At 40.1% G+C, this 25,939-nt stretch overlaps 1 protein-coding gene across 1 annotated transcript in view; it reads left to right on the plus strand.

Annotated features, from left to right (window-relative positions):
- Positions 1–204: 204 nt before the first annotated feature.
- The window catches only part of KCNB2 (potassium voltage-gated channel subfamily B member 2), a 189,135-nt gene continuing 163,400 nt past the window's right edge, over positions 205–25,939 (plus strand). Inside the window, exons 1-2 of the mRNA XM_027638949.1 lie at positions 205–449; positions 17,255–17,939. Of these exons, the coding sequence (XP_027494750.1) occupies positions 17,361–17,939 (579 nt within the window). The 5' untranslated portion in view covers positions 205–449; positions 17,255–17,360. The remainder of the gene's footprint in view (positions 450–17,254; positions 17,940–25,939) is intronic.

Consider the following 25,939-nt stretch of genomic DNA (forward strand, 5'->3'; position numbering starts at 1 on the left):
CCCCCCCGCCCCGCCGCCGCCGCCGCCGCCGCGCACAGCCGCAGACACGGGCGGCCGCGCCGGCAGCCGGCGGCTCGCATGCAGCCGGGGATTACGGCGGGGCGAGGGCAGCGCGGGCTCGGCTCTTATCCCCTCCTCGGTCCCCCCCTTCCGCCCGCCACCCCAGCCGCTCGCCGCGCGGCTGCTCCGGCGGCTTTTCATCTACGGGGGTAGGAGCGAGATGCCTTTGCCGAGCTTCTTCCACCCCCAGTCCTCTCCGTGCCGGGGGGGCGGTGATGTGGAGCTGGGAATGTAGAGGAAAACCCTCCCCGGGAAGAAGCGACCAAAACAAATCTCTCTCCGTGGCTTTGGCGGCCGCGCAGTGCCCGGGGAAGCCTCAGCAGCCCCTGCCAGCGCCGGGGAATCCCTCCTGCAGCCCCCGGCGGCGCCCCGGGCGCCCGCCGAGCAAGGTAAGCGGGAGGGCATCCCTCCTCCGCCGAGGGCTGCCTTTTGGTTTTATTTGTATTTATTTTAGAGCCCGAGTCATCCACGCCTCCTGCGCTGATGGGACTGTGGAGGGAGGCGAGAACTGCCGGCTGGCCGCCGGTGGGCTGCGGAGCGCCCGGGCCGGACGGGAGCGCCGCGCTCCCGCGGGGAGCCCCGGGTGCGCCCCGGGCGCGATGGGGAGCGCCCCTGGGGAGGGGGAATGCTCGGCGGGGCGGGACGGACACGGGGTGTCCTCCCCGGCTGCCTGGATCCGTCTGAGGGAGGAGAGTGCAACCCTCACGCTGGAGCGCTTTGGAAACCATGGATTGTATTTTTGTTCCATCAGAGCTGCTAAAGGGAGTGGGGGGAATGACATTTCGTAGTATTCTACCTCCTGCTGTGGGTGAGCTCTACGGAGAAAGGCTCATCATTTATTTCCGACGCTCTAATAACGCTTGTGGAAACCTGATGATACAAACCCTCAGTGTTCTCCGTAGCTGTCGTTGGAATTACCCCATCTACCCAAGGACTGAAAAATCCCCTCTATCAAAGAAAATACGTGTAGCATTGTGCTAGTCTAAAACATAGTCATATATGCTTTCTGTAGGTATGTAGCATGCTGACAGTTCCCTGGATTTAAAAATCTAAATGCCTTTATGAACGGGCATGTTCACTGGCTGTATGGTTTCTACAAACCGTTCAGTGTGTTTCTTCTATCAGAATTTCACTGCCCGGGGGAGGGAAGACCTTTGTTTATACACTATGTATGTACTGTCCGTATTTATAGTAGGGTTTGGATCTAATTCAAGTTACATAATGATTAAGATACAAATAGGAAGTATATTTGCAGTTTTTTGGACATTTTAATTCATTTCAGATAAGACTGTCTCTGGCATCACTACCAAAATTGTCACTTTGTCAATGTTTATGTAAAAAGGGAAGCATCCATAGCATCAGGTGGAGACAGCATTCCTTGGCAAATACACAGTCATCAAGACCTTGCTATCAAAGGAACACCTGAGGAAAGGATTTCAGTGACCCCATCCTGTAGCTCTGAGAAGCTACCAGGATTGGTTTAGGAGAGGAAGAATAGCAGTGAGACTGGGCAGGCTTGGCAGGGAGAAAAGCCTGTCTGATGATGTTTTGCTTTAAAGACGCTTAGACTTCAAGTCTGCTCAACTGGCAAGTCTATCCAAGTTAGTGCAGAGATAGCACCAAGCCTCAGAGGCTGGGCAAGGTCTGTGGAACTAAACATCCTAACAAGCCTGGGGCACGATCCTAGAGAGTTTTAGTAGAAACTGTCAGGGGAGTAGGGGCGGTGAGTACATGCCCCTTGTGAGATTTGTTTGTTCTCCAATCACTGAGATGTGCTAGCAAAGCTCTGGAAATATTTCCCAGAGAGATGAGATGCAATACAAACAAAAAAGTTTGTTTCTGGTTCTTAACACCTTTGTCTTCTCTGTTCAAACGACATCTGATAAACTGTCTCTTCACTCAGCCTTAGTGGAACTCGCAACTGGTTTGTTATAATTTTTTTCTTTTTCCAAATTATGCTTTTGCAGGCAGCTCTCACCAAAGCATTTGAATTGCTTTTGCCTCCTTCATTCTCAGCTGGACGCTGTCACTGGGGCTCAGCAGGTTGGCCTCATTCAGACATATGCAGACAGTAAAACATCTTCAGCTCGAGATGAGAGAGTAGTGCTGTTTGGAGCAGCATACTTCAGTCTGAGCTTTTCCATTGGCTTCAGCATTTTGAAATGTCCCATTGCTGTAACGGTGCCATATCATACGTATTTATTCATGCTTAGCCTTTTTTTTTTTCTCAAAGTGAAAGTTAATTGGCAAATTCTGGCTTGCCATTCAAAGCAAGGTGAGGGGTCAAGATTTGCAATAGCTTTCTTGCCAACATTTGGGATTTTGCCAAACAGCTTGCTACTGTCACTTTTAGAAGAAAATCTTAATCTTATGTGACTTCCATGAGCTTCATGTAACTACATCCTCAGGTAAAATATTTTCCATGATGCTACTGTATTTAAAGCTACCTGCTGGAGGACATTTCAGTCAGTGTTTTACTCTGTCTGTTGTTCTTGTATAAACAGCATGTTGGGGAGGGTCTGTCTGTTCTCTGTTCTTCATGGCTTATAGGAACACGAACTGAGATACCTGGTGAAGGGGGCAGTGACTGGCAGTATGTAGTGCAGTGGGGGATTCCACTGCAGACCCCTCTGAAGGTGTCTGCTCTACCAGAGTACAGACCTGCTGCTCCCGACAGACTGAGCTGGAAGCCAGAAGGGGAAGCACTTAAAGTTGCAAGCTACTTCAGCTTCATCAGATCAGGCATACATGCATTCTAAAAATGAGTTTTTGTATGTTTTCAGGGGTAATTTCTATTAACTCGTCATGTAATTGCATAATGCTTTCTGACCCAGCAGTGCTCACAGCTCTTGAAGTTAAGTAACAATTGCCTCTGAAAGGACTTTCCATTTCTCTCGTGTATTTTTATAGGAATTTTTTTCATTTTTAGGAATAAAGTTCTTTTACCTAATAGGTGTCTGAATATTATAAACATGGCTACATGATAAAAACCAGTTTGCTTTTCACTTTGTTGAGTTGGGCTGTTTCTACTCTCGTCGGGATATGAGCACCCTAAGAGAAAACATTTTTGATTTCCCGTCAGTAGCTGGCACCTTTTTATTGTGGTTATTGCCGAGGTAGTGGCACTGGGTATTTGATTTCTTTGATTTTATATCTTTTAAATCTTTGGGACATGTTCTCTTATCTCACATTTAACAGGTAGAAATGAGTGTCTAGTTTGTAACAAGAATATTAACTGTAAACCAAAATAAACTTTCCAATTTCTAATTGTGAAGATCTTTTAAGATGTGCAACAGTATTCTATGGGATACTGTGAAAATAAATTGCCTGGGACATTATACAGTAGATTTTATCCTATTGTAAATGTAGGGTTTTTTTGTGCAATTCCATAGCTTCCTATGTTTGCTTATCTATAATTCTCTGACTATATGGAAAGGCTATGGAAAGAATTTCATTACTTTGAATTTTTTTCTTCAGTATTATGCAATTAGAGGGATCATATTCCATGCTATAATAGATACATTGCTCAGTCATGCTCAAATTCAATCTAAGTAAAATGCATATATATGACTAAATATAAAAACTGAACAGAGAAGCTTAACAACTCTATTTTTTTTATTTACCAGAACTTGGAAATTTCTTATTTTGCTTAGCTATTGGTACAAAGTCAGTCCCAGTATAGCTTCCCAGACCACTAAATACCATAAAAGCCTTAGGCATAATATGTGTCAGTCAAGATATTTAAAATCTATTAATCTTAAAACCACCTGTATTCTTCATAAAAGATAGAAAGACTGCAAAGGCTATTCTGCTTTTTGTCCTTCCCAGTGCTTGTTACAGCACATGCAGAAATTTCAGTACAAGTCGCACATTCGGCAAGTCCTGAAATTTCACTTGTTTACTGTGCCATATCTTGCTGTGTTCCAGGGGCTGAAGTAAACAGAGAATGAGGTTTTTCAGACTACTTTTGTTCACCAGAATGAAAGTATGATGATGTTAACTGGATAATCAGCAAATAAAGAATATTATTTTGAATATACTTCTTCTTGGATTATTGGGATCGCATGAACAATATGGAAACAGTAGTGAAAAAGTCTTAGGCCACTAAAGTTAGTGGAGTTTTTAATTTATTTGTTTCTAATGCAGGAAATCTATATTTAGCCATAATGGTAGAGCACTGTGACTTAGGTGTCTGGCTTCTATACATCCCTAATCCTCCTCTGGATAACTATAAAGAGTAGTCAGTAGCATCACTGCTGGCACCAGCAAGAGACTCAGAACAACAGTGTATTAGCTAATAAATAATATATGTCATACTGGCGTAATGCAGCTCTGAGCATTTAGGAGTAGGCTGCGATAAGCAGCAGTTGTAGTCTTTACAAGGAACAATGGCAATCAACCAATTTACCTCTCATAGTACTGTGACAGGGGGACTGTGGTACACTGTAAAACTGTGCGAGGGCATTTACAGTCCGAGCCAAGGCAGAGGGGCTGAATAGCTCTCTTATCACAGCACTGGCACATGATGCAGAAGCTCTAGGCTTATCAATGCTTCTCCCTGGCAAATCATACTTGCTATTGCAGGGTGTTCTTCGTGCTGCCATCATATTCAGGTATTTACTTGTTGGGAAATAAACACCAGCCCTTTATGTTACGGGGAAATGAATGCAAAGCTGTGCTGATAATTAACTGAACAAAGCTCTCAAACGTAATCTTCTTTGATGACACTGGAGATGAGCTTCTCCCTCTGACTGCCTAACAAGTTAAGAAATAGAAATCAGTTATGGCAGTACAATCCAAATACAGAATAAATTTGCCTCAGAGCTTTAATAAGATATCTCAAGGCAGTTCATAATATTTATTTCACAGTACCTCATGAATGGTTAACTTCTAGAAAATTAGTTGCATTTTCAATATATAGAGATAAAAATTACCATCAAATGCAACAATGAAGCCATAATACTGCTTTCTACAGAGTTTTCAGTTGTGTCATTTGCCCTCTTAAAGTGTGAGGATTTGGTTTACCTGCAAGGTTGTTGACCTCATCTCAGCTGGATGTATTCTCAGATGACTAAATAATCCTATTATAATTTATGGCTATACGTTCAGTGTAAATTTACATATACCAGAGAGATCCTGAGACAGTTTGAGCAGAAAGAGCTGGCAAGCTGCAGCAGCTAGAAGAATCCCACTAATTTATTTAAGCAGACTCAAACCAGCGAATTGGCCTAATTATCCATGAAATCACAAAGCTGTGAGTGACAGTGGTTGTTGAGATTAATAGCACACAGTGTCGATTTACCTTGACAGGAGTGCCATCTAGAAGGTCTTGCCTTCTAGAATATTTGCATCTCGTGCTTTCTTCATTCTCATTACTGCTGACATAGAGCAAACCTCTTAACTGGGTAAGCCTTGTGCCTGAATTTATACTCAGGACTAGCCTGGCTGCTGATAGTCACTTTAGTCCCTATCTAGGCATATCAGTAAAGTAGCATTAGCAATGCTGGGTATCTTCTGCTACCCTTGAACTAAAGAAGGGATGAGAATGTTTGGCTGCTCCAACGTGTCTACAGATCACCTAGGTAGAAACCAAATTGTCTGGCTTTTGCTCAGTAACCTTGTGATTAGGTACTCATTAAGAAAAATCAAACTTTTGGGCCTTTCATAGATTAACATGATGCAAACAAATACTTCATTTTTGTAATCCAAGATTCCCCCCAGCCAAAGGACTGGTCACACCTCTCAGTTACAGACTCATTCATGTCTGCTGCCTTTCAAGTGCTTCCTTCTTGCCCAGTAGGAATGGGGATGGTCTCCATCCCTGCAGCCATGCTGGGGATTACTGATAGCAGCAGTGGCCTGGAAGATACAAATGACAGGTTTGAATCACTAGGGATGAACGTGGTCCCTGGGTGAATGTTTAATGACCAGCCAATTACATCAAAGTGGAACCAAGTCCACCACCTCAAAGTGTATTTTGAAAAGAGTGAATCTTGTTCAGTTCTTTTGAAGGACTGTGTTTTACAAACCTCTTGTAAGAGGAGGTGCAAGAGAATATCATGTGAGTAGGTTGTATCCCTTTTGATCCTGCTTATGCATTGGGCCTGGATAGGAGTTGAGAGCATCTTCTTCCTGACTGTAAAGTATTATGTTGATCCTGCCTTAGAGGCTCCTACACCCTTCTTTGAACTTGGGTCTTGAGTGTTTAATATTAGAAACCCTGAACTAATGGCTCTGATGAAGCACATTTTTAAGAGGATGCTGTGGCTTTTAAAAAGACATTTTGGCTTGATAGAGGTAAATAAATTAATTTATAGTGGCAGTTTTATAAAAGTTTTCCTTTTAGCCTGTCTTGATTTAAGAATTATAACAGTAGCATGGGGCTGTGCATGATAGTGAGTCCTCCCTTTCTTCTACTGTCAGGTCAGTTTGAGGGTCAAAAATATCAATACTCCTGGTATCAGGAACTAAAAGTCAATAGAACTTCTTCTCTAGTGTTAAACTGAAGTTCCTGAGAACAGCTTTCCCTTACTGATTCCCAGACCAACTGTATCTTTACATAGTGTGTGGAACCAAAACACTTAAGCTAAGTTTGGGAAGCAAAGTTTTCTGCTTTCTGGATGACTGCTTCTCTCAGATGGGCCAAGTAACATGCTGGGTTGTACGAGACCCTGCACGACAATTTCCAGTAGTAGTTTGAGTTGTTTTTCCAAGGCATTCTATAGTTGAAGACATCAAAATGTTGAAGGGATGGATTCTTCAGAATCAAGACTAGACTGAAATTTGTCTTAATTTTTAATGATAAAAGCTTTTTGTAAAGACTTGCTGATGCTGTGACCTCAGGGACATTTCCAGCTATGTACAAAGGCACTTGTCAAAACTGAGTCACCCAAAAATCACGGCCTTGATTCATTCCTTCATTCCAACTTCAGGGCTTCTGTGAAGCACCAGCAATAGGAAAGTGGGCTGGGCTCCCGATGGATTGAGACAAATGTCTCTTGAGGAAATCTGCCCCTCTCAAACTTTAATCTTTGGTCATGTCTCTTCCTATCTGTTTTCCAGGTAAGTCTAGGCTTACCATTTACCCTGATTGAATCAGGGAACAGTCCAGTTAGAAATGGTTCAAAATTAAATTTTTTGCAGAGACAGTAATTGAACACAAATGTTTTTTACAAAGACATCACTTAAGAATACAACTATGCTTTCCTTAATTGCAGGTTTAGGATGGTGGCATTGCATGTTTCTGCTTTATTAGAAAACTCAAACATTATACCAGGATTCTGGACAAAGTGCAGCATCCAGAGTTTTGGGTGCAGTATAATTCAAAGAGGGATAAAATCTGACTCTTTTGTCAGATGTGCCTCATTGCTTCAGACATCATTTTCTGTGTACATGGGATAATATATGTTCTGTAATATTTCCATGCCTATAAACCTAGAATCATCGTTCACTAGTACCCTGTGCAAGCTTTTCTTCAGGAGAACAAAAAAACATCTGTTAAGTTCTTCAGTGCTTTCAGCTACTTGGCAGCACTGTTATTGCTAGGAAGCAGCAGAAGATTGAAGGGTTAGAGAAGATGACATATTTAGAATAGTACTAAAACTAATTGTTTTAGGACAACTGGTTATGTAGTGCTTCCTCAAAGAACAAATTATGTGTTGACAATCTTCTCCATCATCTTAATGCATTGCAATACAATTAGAAGAAAAAATCAAGTAGTAGATAAATAAATTGCAATTCAAAGCTCTAATTTATTAATATTAATATGTTTACTATTATTGGTGTATCCTGTATATGTAACATCTGTACACTCTCAAAGAGTTGTATGGAAGTACCAACAAAACCTGTGGATCCAGAGTGTTAGCTGGGATACAAATGTGTAGTCTGATTTAGACCTAAAATGAGGACCTTACATAATCGCATTTCTGTCATATCTGGTTGTTTGAAACTAAAGAAAATGATCTGCCATTCGGCCTTACACTTCTCTGTGACAGCTCATCTCCTCTGAAATTTCCAGGGAAGGCTAAATAAGTAGTGAAAGACAGTATCTTTGGCAAAAGCAATAACTCAGCTCTTAGCAACCAATTGTAAACATAAATAGTAAAGTGCAGATACGACCAATAATTACATCCTAAACAAGAGATGTTTCAACCTGCAATGGAAATGCAACTGGTTTTGTAAGCTGAGCAGGAATGCATCAAGATTGTTTGTAAGGATCATATAGCCATGCTTGTCACAAGCACCAACAGCAGATCATGGCTGCTAAAGAAAGACAGAGAACCAGAGCTGATCTGGAATAAAGGCTGGTGGGGATCTTGATTCAGTACTGGAATGGGCTGCAGAGCCATGTTCATTGCTCTCTTGAGACCTCAGTGCAGGCTGAAGGGGTGCTTCAAACCCAGCGCTCAGCTCCAGACTTGTGATGAGGTCCTACTCAAAAAGGCCACTTGAGTCTCAAATTCCACATGAGTCTTGAGGTAAAATTACCCTGACTGTTCTCAAGAGCATTCAGCTTTTTGGTGTGAAGCAGTTTGCGTCACCTGTAGTGTGTCTAGAGCCCACCCACACGGCTTTACCTTGTGTAGGAGCTTAAGCAAGTGATTATAAGTGCTATTGGGGTAGTTAGAAAACTCAAATAAGTTGAAACTACCAAGCTTATGTGACTGCAAGATTTTACAAACATTTTATCAGTTATACTCTCCCTCTTTTTCTGTCTTCTGTCACCTTACCTATTTCTGTCTGGATTTTCTTATCCAAGGCTCTTAGGGAATATATAAAATCTCAGAGTCTGCTGCTCCTTGGTGAAGTTCAGCTCATCCATCTAAAAGACACTTCTGTGCTCAAGATGGTGAGAACAGGGAGTTAGCAGACAGACTGATTTAGTTGATCTGAAAAGTTCGTCTATAACAGGCCCCATCTTTATCGAGTGTTTCCTGCAATCTCTGAGACTTTGCGCAGCCAACATTTAAATTTTCACATACCAGAAATAAATAATCTGTGAGGTCTGTTATGAAATGGAAATAATCATCATTTCAGACCAGTTACTCATAGCTCCAAGAGCAGGTTTTTCAGGATTTACTCTCAAAGCAGTTTCCATAGACCAATCTGTCCATAGCTGTAAGCAGAATTCTCAAGGCTCAGGTGAGATTTGCTTGTAGTTCATGTAAGGACTCAGCTCTCCAGTAATGGCTCTGACCATGGTTTTAGTCTGGCAAGAACCAACCAGCAGGGAGGCTCTGTCACAGAGTTGACATGCAGAGGCTCCATCTTTGCCCCCTCAGACCATGTGGCTTCAGGTAGTTTCACCCACTGAAGACTGAGGACTTGAGCCCAAGTGCTGTCACCAGTAGTTCAGACAATCAAAGCTCATCTAATTCTCTCCTGTGCATGCATGCATGTGTTTCTGCATATAGATATGAAACTGAGACATACACACGAAGCTCAGTAATACTTTAACATGTTTCCTGACACTTCCTGCCCTCAGCTTGCCAATCCTTAACTATATGAGATGTGACATCTGTAAAGGTGGGAAATGGAAATAAAGAACAACTCATCTGAGCGGAATGCTTTTATGCAGAGTTTTAGCTATCACCTCAGCCATTTTTTAAAAAACTGAAATTAAGGGAAAATTCTAGTAATAAAGATCCTACAGCACACCATTAAGAAACTGCAGGTTTTCATATTTTGAAACAAAGAACAGACATTTGATAGCTGAGATGTGGCAGCAGAGATCGCAGAATCACAGAATGTGCTGAGTTGGAAGGGACTCACAAGGATCATTAAGTCCAACTCTTAGCCCTGCACAGGACCATCCCCAGGAGTCATACCACGTGCCTGAGAGTATTGTCCAAATGCTTCCTGAACTCCAGTGGACTTGGTGATATGACCACTTCCCTGGGGAGCCTGTTCCAGTGCCCAACCACCCCCTGGGTGAAGAACCTTTTTCTAATATCCAACCTAAACCTCCCTTAACATGACTTCAGGCCATTTCCTTGGGTCCTGTCACTGATCACCACAGAGAAGAGATCAGTGCCTGCCCCTCCTCTTCCTCTCACGAGGAAGTTGTAGACTGCAATGAGGTCTCCCCTCAGTCTCCTCCAGGCTGAACAGAGCAAGTGATCTCAGCTGCTCCTCATATGACATCCTCTCAAGGTCCTTCACCATCTTCCTTGCCTTCCTTTGGATGCTCTCTAACAGCTTAATACCTTTCTTAATACCCAAAACTGCACACAATATTCAAGGTGAGGCTGCCCCAGTGCAGAGCAGAGCGGGACTGGCTGGTCCCTTGACCGGCTGGTGATGCTTTGCCTGATGCCCCCCTGGACACAGTTGGCCCTCCTGGCTGCCAGGGCACTGCCAACTCATATTCAACTTGCCCTCAACCAGGACACCAAAGACCCTTTCCACAGCACTGCTTTCCAGCATCTCATTCCCCAGATATTACAGCAAAGCAGAAGTTGAAATAAAGGAGAATCATGTAACCAAATAAGCTTGCATATGAAGCTCTAAAAGTGTGTTTGCTCAGTAGAAAGGTATTAGTTTGTCACAACTAACTTGCTCTATCTTTTCTTGGCTAACTTGCTGGATCCCAGGTTGTAGGCTCTAGGAGTCAAACCCTGAGGTGGGCACAGACTTTCTAAGCCTTTTTAGAATCATAGAGTATCTCCAGTTCTCCAGTTGGAAGGGACCCATAAGGATCTTGGAGTTCAACTCCCTGCTTCTCACAGGACTACTTAAAACTAAACCCTAAACCATATCACTAAAAACATTGACTTGATGCTCCTTGAACTCTGACAGTCTTGGTGCTGTGACTGCTTCCCTGGGGAGACTGTTCCAGTGACCAACCATACTCTCAGTGAAGAGCCTTTACCTGATGTCCACTCTGAACTTCCCCTGACATTACACTTACAAACCCTAAAGCTAGTTTTTTCAGAAAGTGTTACATATCTGCATTATATATAAGCTGAAGATCTGATAAGTCAATTTTAATAGCCAAACTAGAAAATGCAACAATGGTGTCCCAACATTTTTCTTGATTTCAGTGAGCATTTTTGCGTGTGAAGAAAAACCAACACATTGATCTTAGATTCTCCAGACCTGAAAAAAAAAATAATTGAATGAGATCACCCAAATAATTTGTTTAATAATTTCAAAATGTCTCATTTTGATCCAGAGCTTTCTTAACTTTTAAAAAACATAATTTAGTACCTTTAGAACCAGATTTTGTTTAAAAACATTGAAGACACTTTGACCAAATTGTGAAAACTTCCATTTGTTTTCAAAGCAAGGAAATTAAGAAGAAGAATATTTTTTTGCAAACAGTTTGACAGGTTTTAACAAAAAGACATCTTCTGACAAATAGTAGAAATTTGTCTTTTAAAAGTCGGAAGAAAGCAAAATTATTCCCTTTTCCTGGGGGTCTTATGATACAGCCTTTTCTTACATACCACGTTCTTTTTTCCTCACTGCTTTAAATGCAGGATGTACTCCATCAGTGAAGCATGTTTATTTAGTGTAGCTTCTCTACTTTCTTTGGCAAAATTCATATGGCAAAGACTGGGAGAGATGTTTATGACTAAGGCATGCAGAAGTACCTTGGATGTGAATCCTTTTGGAACAGAGGTCTTGCACGTTGAGTCCCTGCAAGGGGCTGGCACTACTCGAACCAGCTGGCACAGTGACCCCTGTGTGTGCAGTTACACTCACCTAGACTCCAAAGCAGATGGCTGCAAGCAAACCACTTATTAGGAGCAGACCTTGAAGCATGCTGACTCTCCAGCCATCTCCAGCCATCCCTGCAAATGATTTGGGAGCATCCTGACTGTGCCTTGGCAGGTGATGCTCCAGCAATGTGACAGCACAGACAACTGGGTTCCTCAGCCTGAGGGTTTAATCTGCTCACGTAGGCATGCCCATCAAATGTGCTGAAAATGGTAAGGACCCTGTAAAAAGTGGCTATCTCAATCTGAGCAGCCAAAATTGTTGGATACTTCGAGCATCTATGACCTTCATTTCTCCATTATAAAGCAATGTTAATGGTGGCCTCCTACAGAAGGGGAAACTGGGATACCCTGGAATCACTTGGGTAGGATAGTGAGAGCTCCCTGAGGGAAATTCAGCACTTTGTGTGTAATGTAGGCCTTGCAGCAGGAAATGCTGAAAAACATCAGAGGCCAAGTACTGAATGAGAAAGATGAAAAGAAATGGTAAATAATTACCCATTCACATAAAGCAGAAGGGGAATCACACCATAAAAAGCTGAATGCCTGTGGTGCAGGGGAAGGCACTTAACCTTCCTTCTGGCTTTCCCTAGCTTTTTGAGTAGTAGCCTTTGAAGTTTTCACTTTTATTTCACATTTTATTTTTATAAGCAAAGGATTGGCTTTGAAAAGGTTTACACAGTATTACAGGTATTTTGCTACAAAGTAATTTTATTATTGCACAGAAAGAATATGGGGTTTATCTGGAATTGCTCTTATATATATGGGAGTAGAATTTATGTCTTTACTGATTGCTAAGAGTGCTGGTGAGCGGCAGGCTGGCTTTACCTGCCTGCCAAGGGGTGGTTACATTTCTCACTAGCCCATGGTGGACAAGGTGCACGGTGGAGTTGCATACAGCCAAAAGGCTAAGGCAATAAACTAAGCTGAAAAATATTTGAAGCCTTCTCAGCAAAAAAAAATAATAGTGTTCTGAGTTAGTTACAGTAACTAAAATCCAGAAAGGTAATTTAATGAATTATAAAGGTAACCTCACTTGTATCATTTTGTAATAATGAAAGAGCTGGTGATTTTGTATTAAATTTCTAATACGGATTTTAAAATTAAACATGTTACATAGTTAGAGTGCTTCAACCTAATTTCCTTTTGTGACAAGGTAACCCACCTAGTCAATCAAGGGAGCCTGTTAAGGTAAACTTTTTGAATTTCAATAAATCTTTTGATACTGTCTCTCACAGTATCCTTCTGGACAAAATATTCAGCAAACAGTTGGATAAATATGTCATGTGATGGCTGAGCAACTAGCGCATGGGTTGGGCACAAAGAGTATAGTGAATGGGGTAACATCAGGCTGGAGACTGGTCACTACTGGGGTTCCACAGGGCTCTGTCTTTGGCTCAGTTCTCTTAAACATATTCATAAATTATTGGGATGCAGGACTTGAAGGGATACTAAGTAAGTTTGCAGATGATACAAAATCGAGAGGAGCTTTTGACTCCCTGGAATACAGGGAGACCCTGCAGGGAGACCTTGACAAATTAGAGAGATGGGCAATCACCCACCACATGAAGTTTAACAAGGGCAAGTGCTGGATTCTCCACGTGGAATGGGGCGACCCTGGATGTATATACAGACTAGGAAATGAGATGCTGGAAAGCAGTGTTGTGGAAAGAGACCTGGGGATCCTGATCAAGGGCAAGTTGAGTATGAATCAGCAGTGCCCTGGCAGCCAGAAGGCCAACCGTGTCCTGAGGGGCATCAGGCAAAGCATTGCCAGCTGGTCGAGGGAGGGGATTATCCCACCCTGCTCTGCACTGGGGCAGCCTCACCTTGAATATTGTGTGCAGTTTTGGGCACTGCAATATAAGAAGGATGTAAAGCTATTAGAAAGTGTCCAAAGGAGGACTACAAAGGTGGTGAAGGGTCCAGAGGAAAAGCTGTATGAGGAGTGGCTGAGGTCACTTGGTCTGTTCAGCCTGGAGAAGAGGGGAGCAACTGTAGCATTGCAGCCTTCAGTTTCCTCATGAGGGGAAGCAGAGGAGCAGACACTCATCTCTTCTTTGTGGTGACCAGTGATAGGACCTGAGGGAATGGCCTGAAGTTGTGTCAGGGGAGATTTAAGTTTGATATTAGTAAAAGAAAGGTTTTTCACCTAGAGGGTGGTTGGGCATAAAACAAGCTCCCCAGGGAAGTGGTCACAGCACCAAGCCTGACAGAGTTCAAGAAGCATTTGGACAATGCTCTCAGGCTCATGGTGTGATTCTTGAGGCTGTCCTGTGCAGGGCCAGGAGTTGGACTTCAGTGATCTCTTTTGGTCCCTTTCAATTCAGGAGATTCTATGTTTTTATTAAAGGCACAGTTAAATACAGGCTTTGTAGCCCATCTTTGCAGAAAAGATGTGCAGGAAGAAATTTTTAAAAAATTATCATCAGAGAACAAAAGGAAGTGTGAAGAACAAATGAAGGTGGGAAGAAAAGTTAGGAAGCTAACTAAAAGAATTTATGTATTTATTTTAAAGTTATATACTCTGTTTCTTGTATATGTTTTTATGATGGAGCTCTGTGAAAAAGCCAAAAATCACCCCTATGGTTCAAGATTCTTCATTTGGGAAAATGAGTTTTATTTTTTATCTTTTCAGAGTGCTACATGTTGTGAATTCTGGTTCATCCTTTGGTACACATATACATAACACCTTCTCAAGACTAAACTTAATAGTGTTTCACTGCTGACTTTAGTGTGGCCACTGGGTTTTTAAAGCTTTTTAGAAAAGCCACATTTCCTCAAGTAGGAAGCTGCAACCAGTAATTATACTGACAAACCAGAAAATGTTTTATCAGCTTTACACCAGTCTTCCTGACACTATAATTTTTGCATTGTTGAACATGTGTGGTAACTGCACTGCAGAAAAGCTAAAACGATGCATAGTCTCGTGCATCTTTAGTTTCTACAGTCAGAAAAATAAATGAGGATATTGTTAACCTAAGATCAGCTGCTTGATTTCTACCATGTTTTACTCGATATTGCTAATATTAGGGTACACATTTTCATTTAAAAAAAAAAAAGAATAATTCCCTGAGATAAAATAATGAATAAACCAGTGAACATCTCTAGAAATTGCCTGAAGACTTGACTGATTTCATGGAGAATGACAGAACCTCTCTATGAATTTCTTAAATTTTTCTGTTTTCTTATATAAGACAACCTTTAAAGGAGAAACATCGTTGTACATTAAAGTCTAAAAGGATTTTTTTTAAAAAATAAACTTTGCAAGTATTTTCTCTGTAGAGAATTATCCTCTCATAAATACTTACTCTTTGTGTGGATGTTTGTATGTTAGAAGACTGATAAATGCATCACAGACCACTAGGAGATGCTTAAGTGAGGAGATCTTGAGAAGACTTGAGTCCCTGCCTTCTCAGAAGTCTCACCATCATCCGCTTACATATAAGGCAATGAGGAGGAGAGTAAAACCAAAGTTAAAAATCAGCCTAAGGTCAGGAGGAAAAAAGCAAAACACAAAACAAACACAACAGAAAGGTACATATACTGTGTAAAACTACTGATGCCAGGGCTTTGATTTTGGTAGGACATTTATCTTTACAAGTGGAGTTATCAGATTATATTTTTTGTGAATGAATGTAAATATTAAAGGTTTAAACCCCTACGTAATTAGGCACAGAAGTGCTCTAGGTTGCACTGGGAAATGAGGAGGGATCTTCACACTGTGGTGCTGCATGCGGGATGGGAAGAGGCAGAAAATTTTGGCTGTTGTGGTTTTGAAGTAGGTTCAGCTTGACAGTGAAATTGCTAACTAAAATGGTGGTGCGTTGGGCTGTTGCCGTTTTCCTCTTTCCTGATGTTTTTGGACACGGCAGTGTGTTAACACCTGTATTGTACGTGGCTGAGTCTTAATTTATCTGTCGTTGGAGGAACTTTTAATGCTTAGATATAATGAGGTTTAGCAATTTTAATTTTTATGCCAGCAACATAGCCAGTACTGTCATAAGCATGTCTGATGACACACTGAAATAATTCTTTGTTTTTCCTGATACTTTTAGTAAAGGATTATTCTAGGTCCTCACTGCTTTGGTGATGATCTGGTCTTTGTGACCTTCTAATTCTCTTCCAAATTTCTACCTTTTTTCGTGGTGAATTTGTAGTCATTTATTCTTGTGCCATCATGGTCCTTTAGTACAAATAGTTCTTATCCCTCACAGGTGTTTACTCCTGATGTATTTATAGATAACAATCCCTCCCATCATAACCTTCATGCTTACTCTGCAAAGCGGATCAAATTCTTGTATGCATCAAACACTTTTTTAAAGCTGGCCTTTCTTCACTTGATTTCAAACAAAACAAAGGAAAACAAACAAACAAAATCTTCCAAATTGTTGAGTTGTTGATTTACAGAGAACAGGAGGAGGAGATGTCAACTCTGGGAAATTACTAAGGAGGATTTTCCAAGTTTGGAACAGGAGCTTGTCTAAGCATCCTTAATATTCTCCCTTTGGGCCATGATACCATTGCTAGGTTATTATTTAAGCACTGGATCTGACAGTTGACCATAGTAGAGCGGGTGAGTGGGTTTCCTTCCTCTTCGATACTGACATTCCAAATTTAGTGACAAACAGCTGCAATTCAGAGTTCACTGCAGCACTAGGCACAGTGAGTGAGGATGCACTTGTGGATTATTAAAAATGATGCTGCTGATTGCTGTCTGCAGCAATTTAACAGGTGAAAAGTGGGGCAGAAAAGAGCCTTACAGAGGGTCCAGAGAACAGTATGCACAGCCCTTGCCTATATAACATGTATCACTGGTCAGTTGGATGCAGAAGAGTTAGGATTCTTTTACCCTGTTTTTAAAGAAATAATCATTGTCTGGTGCTAGAAAATTTGACTTGTCATGATGACAATTTAATAGTTTGGTGAATAACGTTTACCCATGAAGTAATACAGCAAAGCAGGGTTTGAGTTGGGAGAGGGAGAGAAGCATTTTAGTTTGGATGTTCTGGTATGCTGCAATTGCTTTATTCAGTTTCAGTATCTCCCAAATTTGAATTCTTTAATAAAAGTGAGACTGGCCTCTGTCTTACTTTTTTTCTTATGGATAACCCTACAGTCTTTCCATTGCACACCTCATACATTAACTGCCAAGTAATCAGATTAAGCTAACATAGCTGCATCACAAACTGATTTAAAAAAACCCCAGAACCCCCCAAGTCCTTTGTACAAATTGTCACAGTTGATTTTCACAAATGCAGAAGTACAAGTGAGTTTTTCCTTTGCTTAAACATAGTGTTCTTAGCTGTTCCAGTTGTTCCAGTGGTTCTGTATATTACCACAGAAGAGTATCATTATAGAGAGAGCAAATTGCTAACATTAAGTTTTCATCTCCATATAAAAGTGTGCAAAGAGAGAGAGAGATTGGGGGATATATTGTACCTAGCAATATTCTAATTTTTTGTCTTTTTTAGCTTCAGGAATGGAGCTGTCTGTCTGAAGAGGACTCTGCTCAAACATTTGTAGTGTCCAAGCTCATTCTCCTAAGGACTCTGGTGTTACAACTTCATCTTTTTCAGAATGGCTGAGAAGGCTCCACCAGGGATCACCAAAAAGTCTTCAAGGTCTACCCTTTCTCTCCCTCCAGAACCAGTGGAGATCATTAGGAGCAAAGCCTGCTCACGGAGAGTTAAAATAAATGTCGGGGGGCTCAACCATGAAGTGCTGTGGAGGACTTTGGACAGACTTCCAAGGACACGATTAGGAAAGCTCAGAGACTGCAATACCCATGAATCTCTGCTAGAAGTATGTGATGACTATAATCTAAATGAAAATGAATATTTTTTTGATCGACACCCAGGGGCTTTCACTTCCATTTTGAATTTCTACAGGACAGGGAAACTACATATGATGGAAGAAATGTGTGCTCTTTCTTTTGGCCAGGAGCTTGATTACTGGGGGATTGATGAGATATATTTAGAATCTTGCTGCCAGGCAAGATACCATCAAAAGAAAGAGCAGATGAATGAGGAACTGAGGAGAGAGGCAGAGACAATGCGAGAGAGAGAAGGGGAAGAGTTTGATAATACTTGCTGCCCAGAGAAAAGGAAGAAGCTTTGGGACTTGCTGGAGAAACCCAACTCATCTGTGGCAGCAAAGGTAAGATAAACAGTAGGCTTAACACAAAGACAGTAGAAAATAGTTTCATGACCAATGCGTCTGACTTTGAGGAATTGACAACTTTCACTAAAATATTCAGAGAAAAGAAGAATATAAAAATATACATATGATGAAGTGAATACACCCAAATCTATCCTAAACCCCACTGAAATCAGCAGAAGAAACTGCTGAATTCAGTTGTTTTTAGGCAACTAGTGTACTGTGCTTTTGCTGTAATGTGATCAGAAACATCTGTGTGATTCCTAATGGACTTCATATTGAATGAAAATACTGCCAGAGACCACTATTTACCTGTTTGTTAGAAAAGCATTTGGTTATGAGAAATATTCAGTATTGCTTGTCCTGTTACAGGCTCTGCAAAGGTGTGGTGTCAGTGTTTCATAAGTTGTACTGGGTAGATTATCAAAGTGTCAACAGCTGGTCTGGCATGGTTTTACGCTGGGCAAGGACTGCAGTGCGTTTTCTCTTATACTACATTTTTTGCAATCAAGCATTAGAGTGTTCTGTATAAAAATATTAAAGTGCATATATACACATAGATATATATTTATATGTATGCCTTTATATATTTGTATGCTGTGTATGTATATAAACAAGTATATATTCTATCCATATATACACACTTATACACACATATGTGCGTAAAATACGTATATATTCAGTGAGAAGTGAGAACACATTCAGATGAAGCCTTGTCCTGGTACTGCTGCCTTCAAACAGACAAGCTGACTAAAGTCTCATTGATACAGTAAATTGTGGAAGCTTGTCCCCAGTTTGAATGACTCAAAACAAAAATGTTCGATGTTTAGATGTTCATGTTAAGCTTAACTGTGGTTTTATTTTCTTCTGTTGTTGATTTGTTTTTGGTTGCAATGCTCTTGGACTAAGGTAAGTATTAAAATATGATGGCGCAGTGGCCAAAAACCAGAATCTTGGCAAAGATTTTCCTTGCAATAGCAACTTCTTACTATCGAAGCACAATACACAATTTTTTAAATTTTAATTTCTCGTTGTGGACTACCTAACTGTTTAAGCAAGGACTTAATTTTGTAAAAAAAAAAATATTTATTTTGCCATAATAAGATTCATAATGAATAAAAGCTTATAGAAGAAAAATAGAAGTATTCAGAATATTTTAGAAAATTACATGAATATATTTTCTGCTTCTGAGATACATGTTCTGGGCCATATGTTCCTCTCCCGGGGAAGGAGCAGAGGGGAAACAGATGGGTATAAGTTGTGCCAAAAAGGGTTCAGGGAAGCCGTGTTACACACTGTGATCCCCTGGTACAAGCTAACATCCATCAGCCTCCCCAGCACTTCTGTGACACAGCTGCTACACTGCCTGCAGGACTCAGGGACCAGCTTTGCAGTCCTGCTTGGCTTGAAACGTCACCAATGTGTTCCATAACAGACCTGTCCTCCTGGATGCAGGCGGGAGGATCTCCTTTCTGAGCCATGCAGCTGAAACACGCTGTGTGTGACCTGGGAGATCGCCTGGTCATGGATGCTGCCTCTGTGACACCCAGCAGGCAGATTTGTTTGTGAAATATTTTCATATATATATCTCAAAGAAGGCAGTTGCATTTAGGGCTTGAGACATATGCTTAATTAGTGTTTTCCTAATTCTAGGTAGGAGTCAACACAGTAAAATGAACCAGATGAATAAAACAAAATGAATATACTGATATTTCGGTTCTTTGTCTGTGACTTGCTTTCATTCTTTTACATGAAATATATGATGGTTAAAGGAAGAAATATAGGATGGTTAAACTTTCATGAGTGCTTGCTTTTGTCCAAACTCTTATAACTTATCAGTGCCCTGTCATGAATTTACTTAAAAGAAGTTAGGCCAAATTTGAGCTTTTAAGAAAATTCCCCTTTGTGCACTCAGACCAGATCTCTCCTCAGGTTTTGCAGATGAAAGTGACCATTTCTTTAATTTCCCAAGATGTCTAAATAATTATTTTTTACCTTTTTATTTCCCTTTTCCCTCATCTCCTGCTTTGATTGAATGTAATAGGTGTATCCTTTCTTCCTACAGGGAGTTTCACATTGCACTTGTGTATATATATATATATATATATATATATATATATATATATATATATATATATATGTTGTAATGGTTTTCATTATTTCAGTTGCCTTCTGCCTAAGTTAATGCCATTTGATGTGGTTTTTCTGTGGTTCTGGTAGCCAGAAGTCACCATAATACATGCACTCAGTTTCTCTTTCTAGTGAGCTTCAGTCTCTAAATACATATATGAGCCAAAATTATAGTCAGATACACCTATGGCATCTCAGACAGCTGTAGAAACTTGTCTGAATGACAAAAAGGAGAAAAAAAACTATCACAATACATTCAAACTTGGGTAACATAAAACAAAATGTGCTGAAATCAGCTGGATGTAATTTGAAACAGTCTGTAACCGTCACAGACTGTGTTAGGTTCTGTGGCAAGGTTGTATCAGAAATGTTTGCATAACATCACTTTCAGATTTCTCATCTTTTGTTCAGTCATATAAGTTGCTGGTTCGTCCTGAAATAAGAGGCACAACCATCTTCTTTCCTCTGTAGGAGTGGAAAGGATGGTGGCATTTTGACAGTGGAAAATTGGGAACCAAGTGAGGAAATATTACCATAAGCCTCAAATTCTAATACTAGCTCCCTTTCAAACTTCTTTAGAAAGAAATGAAACCATATCAATGTGTATAGCTATCCTACTGATGCCTGTTCAGTCATTCAGATCCTGTGTAGCATCCAAGCAGTTGACAGGAACAGCTTGCTTTTTAATCCCTTTCACATCAGAGATTAGGAATGTGAGATAAACACTTGGATGTGGTTTTGATTTTTGACTGTGTCTTGCCACTTCTTGATTCTGCCAAGATCCCTTCTAGGTCTGATCCAATCTTACTGAATTAAGAGGGAGTCCCGCTTTGGATTAGGCATCTCAGGACAAATCCTGCGCCTTTCGAGGTCAGCAAAGGTTTGCCATTGACTGCACTTACAGCAAGGTGAAACAGAACAAGGTGACAGTGAATGAGCAGCAGGTGTTTTACAGGACTTGTAACAGTAAATAGGACAAAGTAAGAAGGATGTGTGGCAAGAAATGAAAACTATGGCTAGCTAGTAAAAAAGGAATATTATAGGTCAAGTACTGTTGCACAATATGGGCACACTTTACTATGTGAGTTTTTTTAATTTTAGTAAATGAAGACATGCACCTAATCTCAGTCACTAATTAACATATTAGAAGCACAGCAGTTCTTGCTTAGTCCTCACCCTAGCAAAGCTCTCTGTGGATTCGGTAGGTGTTTTAGCTGAGGAATACAGGATTCACCTCCATTTTCTGGTGTTCTCATTCATAAGCTTTTTAAGTAGGATTAAGATAAAGATGTCCAGAAGCCCATCCGCTTCAGAATATACAGTGCTATGAAATAAGAAGGAGTGCTGGGATTTAGAAAGAGCAGGAATTTTGCATATACTATATCCCAGAGAATACCAAGGTCTGGTCCCCAAACCATAGAGTTTTACATGAGTCTGGCCTTCTTTGGTCCAGAGGAACATCTGAGTTTTTAGACCAGGCATTTATTTATACTTATTGTGTAAACAGCAGTTTGTAAAAACTCTGTTTTTTAAAAAAAAAAAAGTTATTTTTATATTTTGGTCTTCCATTTGACATTGCTGGACTTATAGTCCATTGCTGGACTTATATAGCATCCATAGCATAGCAGCAGCTTTTACCAACCTGTCGATAATTTAAAAAATTACTAGTAGCATGGTGTTTCCTTTTTTTAAAGTTATATGAAACCTGATGGGGTTGAAAGTGTTCTCTGTTAATTCTGTTTGTTTCACTGCATGGCTGATTTGTCCTTATTTCCTTTTGTTAATTTTGATTTTTTCTTGGGGTTAGTTTTCTGGTTTATTACAAACTGTAACATGAGTATTCTTCCTTTGTAAAAAGCACACGAATTTATCAGCTAACTAATGGATTGTGGATTACAGAAGGTATAATTATCCCAAGCCTGACTGGAAATTGTGAGGAGTTTGTGTGCAGTATTCAGTAATTAATCCCTTATGAGAAAAAATTCCTTTGGGGGAGTGGGGAAAAAAAGATGCATGGAAGAGGAGATTCAGGCCACTAATTATTTAGCTACAAGTACATTATGGGTAGGCTTGCCTCAGTGACTTGCCAAGAGAGAGCACACCTATTTTACATTAGGGACCTGATTCTTATTTTCCATGAGTCTGTCTTATATATAATTCACACTGATGCTCATGCATATTCTTTACAGAGCCACTTAAGAGGGGTCTTGGGGTAAGTGCAAAGTAGCAGAGTCATGCATGACTTCATAACAGAGCTGAGTATGATATAGGACATTTCAGTATTCTTTTACCTGTCCTCATAAATGATCTCCTAGATTGTCATGCAGTGTTCATTTAGGGGTGAACCCCAATTAATGGGACGCTACTGCTTCTTTTTGTGTTGAAGGTAACATCACATATACTCAGAGGGCTTTAGGAAAACTTTTAGCTGATTCATATATTGTGAAAAAGAGCTATCACACATAAGCAAAGTGCCAACAGCGGGATGTTTGTACAAAGATATTAGTGTTCAAGTGAAAAAAATAAATTTTTTATATTTGCATGCTTTGTTGTGTTATATGAACAAAACACTTTTCTTGCTTATGCCTTCTTCTCAGTTTAAGTTCTGTTAGACCTGTTCTGTGTCATCCTGATTTTGTCAATATTTCTCGCTACAAAGCTTATATTCTATGTGCTTTGCCATCTATCTTAGACCAAGGATGAAGATTACAGAGTTAAGACTTTCTCTTTTCTAAATTATGAGGAATGGCTTTTGTATTAGTTTAAGTCCCACAAGTTTTTGTATTGTATATAATATACCATTGGGCATGACAACATTCATTGAAGATAAGTGGTGTTTTCTAGCTGATGTGTGGGTTGAATTTCTGTTTGACCTCTGGCTTCAATTTATTTTTGGGGGGAATTCTGTCACGAACCTTTATCTGAATGTACTACCGGGAATGTTATGGTTTGCAATGTTACTCCCAATACTTTATAGAAATTTATCTGCTGAAAGTAAGTTATGGTAAAGCACAGAGAATGGTCACTGGTGACAAATACGTACCTTCATCTCACCAATGTTTTTCGTGAGGATACTTAATACCACTCTTTGCTTTTAAGGTGAAGTTATTTCTTGTTCCAAATGATAAAGTCATTCAATGTGACTGTAAGAAAAGGAGATTATATTTGATCCTAGTCATTCATATTTAATAACTCAAGTGTTTTAATGTCTTGAAAGATAAGTGAATATATTGCTTTTTCAATAGATATTATATCAAGGAACAAGGAAGACTGGCAGTAGTTAATTGATTTTGTTTTAAGAACTTATGTATGCTGGTCATTAAAAGATTATTTACATTCTTTATACTTCTTATATGGAGTATCATGTAACCCATGATTCTGCATTTTTTGTCAGCTTGAAGTATTATGGGAGTAGAGCTACCATCTGATCTATCTTGCTCCAGAGGTGTTTAATACCTTAGTTACATATGGATTCCCTCTAGGCTTGAGATCTTGGTGGTGGTGTGCTGGAAGGTCTTGCTGCTAACTTACTAAAAGAACTTACCAAAAACTACTATTGGAGTAAATGATTAAAATGTCCTTTCAACTGACCTGTTTATTATTGACACTTAATTCTCGGTGAAACAGATGCTGAAATTTTGGAAGCAGTGCCACGGGCAAAGATGCAGAAACTCATATTCAGACACTGGCACCAGGGAATATCCCTGTTCACTGCATGAACAGAGAGAGGGGAACTTTCCTTTCTAGATTGTGATAAGGGGCTTCACTGACTCTTGTTTTATGGACACATTAAGGAAAATTAAAGAGTATTGATGATGAGTCTTCTTAAAGGGGGAAAAAACCCAAGAATAATTATTTTAAAATTTGGGGGAATTCCATCTCCCATATTTGGTAATAAGTTCTAATTTTTGCAAAATAAAGTTTTAAAGTAACAAGTAGAGTGTGCCTGCACTTGTGACACCATTCACAGAATCACACAGTAGCTCTTGCACAGAGAAGCCTACTAGGATTTAGAAGATATGGTATTACAATGAATTATCAGGAGGTACAATCTTCATGAGAACAGCTATCTCTTTCTGTAATGGATAGAAAGCAGTATTCTGATTTACCCCAGTGCCATGTGTCCATAATTTAGGAGAGCAGTTTAACTCTACAGTGACTGCTTTTTTTACCACTGTTCATATCTCTTTTTCTTGTAGCTGTTACCATAAATCGAATGTAGACCAGCATCAGTTGCATACACCTTTTAAAATATGTACTTGCAGTATTTCTAGTTGGGATGGTGATGTTTTGGGCATTACAGCATGCCCCTCCATAACGTCAGAGGCATCTCATGGGCTGGATTTTCAGCTGTGACATGTCACTTGAGCTGTGTAATGCCTGAGTGGACAGACCAGGCTGTTGTGCCTTTCACTTCACCCAGAGACAGATCATATGTCCTAAAAATGTTGTATTTCCGTTCCGTGTAAGCAGCTGCCAATGCATTGTCTTCTCTCATGTAAGATATTTGGAAGCAATCAAATGTCAGGGAGATACACTAATAAATTAAATGATAAAGCATTATCCAGACCAAATCTGTGGGAAACAAAGGGCTGCACTTTTTGTCTGGATGAACAGGCTCCATTTTGCTTTTGTAAAGCTGAGAGCAAAACAATCTATATGATCACCTGCAAACTGGTCTTTGTTTGGGTTTTCTGATTTTTGCATGTTATTTATTTCAGAGAAAAAAGCATGGTATTTATCTTGACATATGGCAGACTCATGCGTTTTCTATTTGACAAAGATATTTAAATATTTGACACTTAGCACTGAACCCCAGGTCCTTTGAGGGAATATTGAAAACAAGCATGTGACACTGGCACAGCTGTTTCAAAGTGACTTTGAGGTCAAAAAAGTATCCCAGTAGAGCTTTTATATGAAGCCCTCACAGTCTACTCTTTGCATGCCTTGGTCACTCTCTTTTTGGAGAGGTGGGCAATATGGCTGGGATTTCAGGTGGGATGAGTAAGTGTATTTGATTTTTACTGGTTGAGACCCAGAAAACACTCCTACATTTGAAGTAATTTCATAAGTGTACAGTATCCTTTTGACATGAATTTATGGCATTCTGGGTGAGCGAATACCTGAATTCCACATACTGTACCTGAGACAGGTCTTCTAGTGTTCTCAAGCAGCAGTGGGAAGAAGCAGGTTGTCTTGGAAAAGCATGCTTATTTTGCCACTGTAACCATTAAGTCTACGTATTAACAAACTAGCCTTTATTTCCAAAATAACTGTTTGGATTTGTTGGAGCTTATCCTGTGGATATACTATGTGTAAGTATATATAATATTGACAGCTGAGCCTTTCCCGTTTTTTTTAAACTCACAATATTGCACAATGAGAAGATGTGTGAGGTGATTGCTTCAATCAGAGCAGTGGTTTTCTCTCTCTGTTAAAGTGCCTACAAACTGCTTGAATCATATTTGCTGAATTTTTAAGTCATCTTGTAACTACTTGTTATAAATATTCATAAAGGATTTCTTCTAAAATGCAGGGCAAAACAAAAACCAGAACATAGGATGCAGATCTAAAGTCTGAGGAAATTTTTATCTGAATGGCAAGGTGAACTCCTGAATTTGGTTGAGTCTTTTCTGACCTCTGAGGCTCAGGTTCATTCCTCACTGAGAACATTTTTATGCCTGCTGCTGCTTGTGGGCAATGGTGTTGTGTTCCCCTAAGCTCCTGCCTAAAAACTAGTGCTTCACTGAACTAATAAAAAAGCTTCTAGGATTATCCAAGCTTTTCTGTTCTAGCCTCTAAAAGGTAAGGTAATTAAAAGTCCAAAAAGAGCAAAGCTCTTCATAAAACAGCTCTTAAAGGGACATCTT

The sequence above is a fragment of the Corapipo altera genome, unplaced genomic scaffold (genome assembly GCF_003945725.1).
Source record: "Corapipo altera isolate COAL_440 unplaced genomic scaffold, ASM394572v1 49, whole genome shotgun sequence".
Lineage (NCBI taxonomy): Eukaryota > Metazoa > Chordata > Aves > Passeriformes > Pipridae > Corapipo > Corapipo altera.